Genomic DNA, 3,872 nt, shown 5'->3' with positions numbered 1-3,872 from the left:
TGTCGGGGGCCAGTTGAGCGACCCGCCGCAGAAGACGACGTTCTCCACTGCCGCCTTGATCGGCGCCTGCGGCACAGCCCACAACACGGGCAGCACCCCCTTGCTGGCGAACAAACCCACCACCAACCTGTGCAACGGTGGCGACCCCAGCGGCGTGGTATCCAACCCCGGCACCTGGGCTTGGAACTGCGCAGGCAGCCATAACATCGCCGCCTGCCAGACACCACGCGGCTACGCCATCAGCGCCACCGCCAGCCCGACGACAGGCGGCAGCGTCGCATGCACCGGCAACGTGGGCTACGGCGCCACAGCCACCTGCACCGCCACCGCCAACGACAAACACCAGTTCCATGGCTGGACAGGCGCCTGCGCAGGCCAGGGCCCGGTATGCACCCATGCCAACATGACGGCCAACCACACCTCGGTAGCGTTGTTCTCCCAGGACATCCCGGACCTGACTCCGCCCGAAGGCCCCCAAACCGGCCAACCCCTGGGCCTGACGCTGCAACCCGGCAACGACTGGCAAATCACCCAGGCCAGCACCGACACCCAGGCCAGCCTGAACGCCCCCGCCTTGCCCCCAGGCGTCACCCTGCCGTACGGCATCGTGCGCCTGGAACTGCGCCATGGCGCCCAGGGCAGCGAAGCCAGCGTGGTACTGAGCTACCCCGGCACACTCACCCCCGGAGCCAGCGTGGCGTACTACAAGTACGGCCCCACGGCAGACAACCCCACACCGCATTGGTACGCATTCAGCGGCGCACAAATCGACACCGCCAAGAACACCGTCACGCTGAAACTGCGAGATGGTGGTGCAGGCGACGACGACCTGACGGCCAATAGCGCGATCAGCGGCCCAGGCGGACTGGCACTGCTGCCCCAGACCCAGGGCGCATGCCGGTGGCGCATCTTCAGCACCCCTGAAGAACGCGTCTCCTCCGCCTACATCGCCCACTACGGCCGCCCCGCCGACACCGGCGGACTGGCCTACTGGGCACGCAAACTGGCAGACGCAGGCGGTGGCCTCGACACCATCATCAACGCCTTCGGCAACTCCGCCGAATACCAGCAGCGCTTTGGCAGCCTGGACAACCGCGCACTCATCCGCAAGCTGTACCAACAACTCTACGGACGCGACCCGGAAGCGGCAGGCTGGGCCTTCTACGAAGACCTGCTGAACACCCAGCAGAAGACCCTGTCCTCCATCGCCGTCACCATCATGGACAGCACGAAGGACACCGACGTGCCCATCCTCGACAACCGCAAGATCGTGGCGCGGCACTTCATCACCCGCATGGAGAACCTGGGCGCAGCGGCTCCCGTAATCACCAATGGCAACACCTTGGCGGACTTGCTCTCAACCACCAACGGCGACATTGCCACCGCCAACGCAGCCTGCGGGCGCATCGATGCGCTGAGCAGCAGGTGACGGGTCAAAGCGTGTGTCCTTCGACACACGCTCCCGCTCCCCGCCCTGCGCCAGGACAAGCGCAGCGGCATGAAACGGGCGCGGCCCTTTCTTACACGAAGCGGTTGAGCAGGTTTTCCAACTGCTCCTGCCGCCCCGATCGGGGCGTGGGTGCAATGCCTTGTGCGTGTACCAGTTGCGCCAGTTCGGCCAAGCTGGCGCCTGCGTTGATGCGCTGCCCCAAGGGGCCGGACCAATCGGCGTAGCGCGCTTGGCGCGCTTGGTCGAGTTCACCTGCTTCTGCCAATGCGACGGCGCACAAGAAGGCGCGCGCCAGGGTGTCGATGCCGCCCACGTGCGCCGCCAGCTGATCGACCGGGTCGATGCTCTGGCGGCGTACCTTGGCATCGAAGTTGAAACCCCCTGAGCCCAAGCCGCCGTGGCGAATCACTTCCAGCATGGCGGGTACCAGCTGCACGTGGTTGTTGGGGAATTGATCGGTGTCCCAGCCCAATTGCTCATCGCCCCGATTGGCGTCTATGGAGCCGAGTACGCCCAAGGCGGCTGCGGTGGCCACTTCGTGCTCAAAGCTGTGCCCCGCCAAGGTGGCGTGGTTGACTTCCAGATTGAGTTTGACTTCGTTTTCCAGCCCATAGCGCTTCAGGAAACCATATACCGTGGCGCTGTCGTAGTCGTACTGGTGTTTGCTGGGCTCCTGGGGTTTGGGCTCGATCAGCAAGCTGCCGGTAAAACCGATTTTGTGCTTGTGCTCCACTACGGCGGCGAGGAAGCGGCCGTACTGGTCGAGCTCGCGCCGCAGGTCGGTGTTGAGCAAGGTTTCATACCCCTCGCGGCCACCCCAGAGTACATAGTTGGCCCCGCCCAGGCGCTGCGTCCACTCCAGCACGTGCTTGACTTGCGCGGCCGCGTATGCAAATACGGCAGGGTCGGGGTTGGTGGCGGCGCCGCTCATGTAGCGCGCGTGCGAGAACAAATTGGCCGTGCCCCACAGCAGACGGATGCCGCTCTGGTCCATGCGCTGGGCGGCATGGTCGAGCAGGCCATCGAGAATGCGGTTCGTCTCGGCCAAGGTGGCGCCTTCGGGGCCGACGTCACGGTCGTGGAAGCACCAGAACGGCAGGCCCAGGCGCTCAAAGAAGTCGAAGGCCGCATCGAGCTTCAAGCGCGCGGCGGCCACGGGTTCGCCCTGGAACCAGGGTCGGGCAAACAAGGGGTCGCCCAGCGCAAAGGGGTCTTGCCCGCCCCAGCAGAAGGTGTGCCAGTAGCAGACGGCTGGGCGCAGATGCTCGGCCAGGGTTTTGCCCAGTACCACGCGCTGTGGGTCGTACCAACGGAAGGCCAGGGGGTTGCGGCTGTCTGCGCCTTCGTAGCGCACAAAAGGCAAGTCGGCGTAGGGAGAATGGCTCATGATGCGGTAGGGATAGAGGGATGGGAGATAAGGGCGTGAAGGAAAATACGTTCTCAGGGCATGCGCTCGCACGGATGGATGCCGGCGGGCTGGCGGCCGGCGATGATCATGCCCAGCACCGCGTCTTCGTCTACCTGCGCGGTGGCATAGGTGCCCACGGTGCGGCCGTTTTTCATGACGCACAGCCGGTCGCTCAGTGCAAACACGTCGGACATGTCGTGCGAGATCAGCACAATGCCCACGCCCTGGGCCTTGAGTGTGCGCACCAGGTCTTGCACCATGCGCGTTTCCTCCGGCCCCAGGGCGGCGCAGGGCTCGTCCATGATCAAGACCTTGGCGTTGAAATGCAGCGCCCGTGAAATGGCCACGATTTGCCGCTGACCGCCCGACAAAGAACGCACTGGCACGTGGATGTTCTGGAAATGGGGGTTCAGGCGCTTGAATACCGCCCGCGCGGCGGTTTCCATCGCGTAGTCGTCCAGCGTGCCGTAGCGGGTGAGCATTTCCCGGCCCAGGAACAAATTGGCGATCGCGTCCAGGTTGTCGGCCAGGGCCAGGGTTTGGTGGATGGTTTCGATGCCCAGGGCCTGCGCATCCACCGGCGAGCGAATCTCGCACGTCTGGCCCATGAGCCGGATTTCTCCTGCATCAATGGGGTAGGCCCCGGCCAGCATTTTCATCAGCGTGGATTTGCCCGCGCCGTTGTGGCCCAGCAAGGCCAGTACTTCGCCCGCATGCACGGCCAGGCTCACACCTTCGACGGCATGTACACCGCCAAAGGACTTGCTGATGCCGTGCAGGGACACCAGGGGAATGTCTGGCGCACTCATGACAGGCGCTCCCCGGTGGCGCGGCGGAACAATACGTCGAACACCACGGCCACGATCAGCACCTGGCCCGCGATGACCATGCGCCAGCCGATGGACACGTTCAACAGCAGCAGGCCGCTTTCCAGGAATTGAATGACCAGGGCGCCCAGCACCGTTCCGATGACGGTGCCGCTGCCGCCCGACAGGGCCACGCCGCCGATGACGG

At 64.9% G+C, this 3,872-nt stretch overlaps 2 protein-coding genes across 2 annotated transcripts; both read right to left on the bottom strand.

Moving 5' to 3' along the window:
* Nucleotides 1-1,433: 1,433 nt before the first annotated feature.
* LOC108645448 (xylose isomerase-like) lies at nucleotides 1,434-2,837 on the bottom strand. The gene is given in 1 exon segment (XM_018090665.1): nucleotides 1,434-2,837. A coding segment is annotated over 1 exon segment (1,404 nt).
* A 53-nt stretch (nucleotides 2,838-2,890) lies between these two features.
* LOC116408216 (putative ribose/galactose/methyl galactoside import ATP-binding protein 1) lies at nucleotides 2,891-3,667 on the bottom strand. Its single transcript, XM_031894923.1, has one exon. It carries the CDS (start codon nucleotides 3,665-3,667, stop codon nucleotides 2,891-2,893), a length of 777 nt encoding a protein of 258 aa, XP_031750783.1.
* Nucleotides 3,668-3,872: the final 205 nt, after the last annotated feature.

Source organism: Xenopus tropicalis, unplaced genomic scaffold (assembly GCF_000004195.4).
Source record: "Xenopus tropicalis strain Nigerian unplaced genomic scaffold, UCB_Xtro_10.0 Sca84, whole genome shotgun sequence".
In the NCBI taxonomy this organism is placed as follows: Eukaryota; Metazoa; Chordata; class Amphibia; order Anura; family Pipidae; genus Xenopus; species Xenopus tropicalis.
The sequence above is the reverse complement of the archived record's forward strand: the minus strand, read 5'-3'. Positions and strand labels throughout refer to the sequence as shown.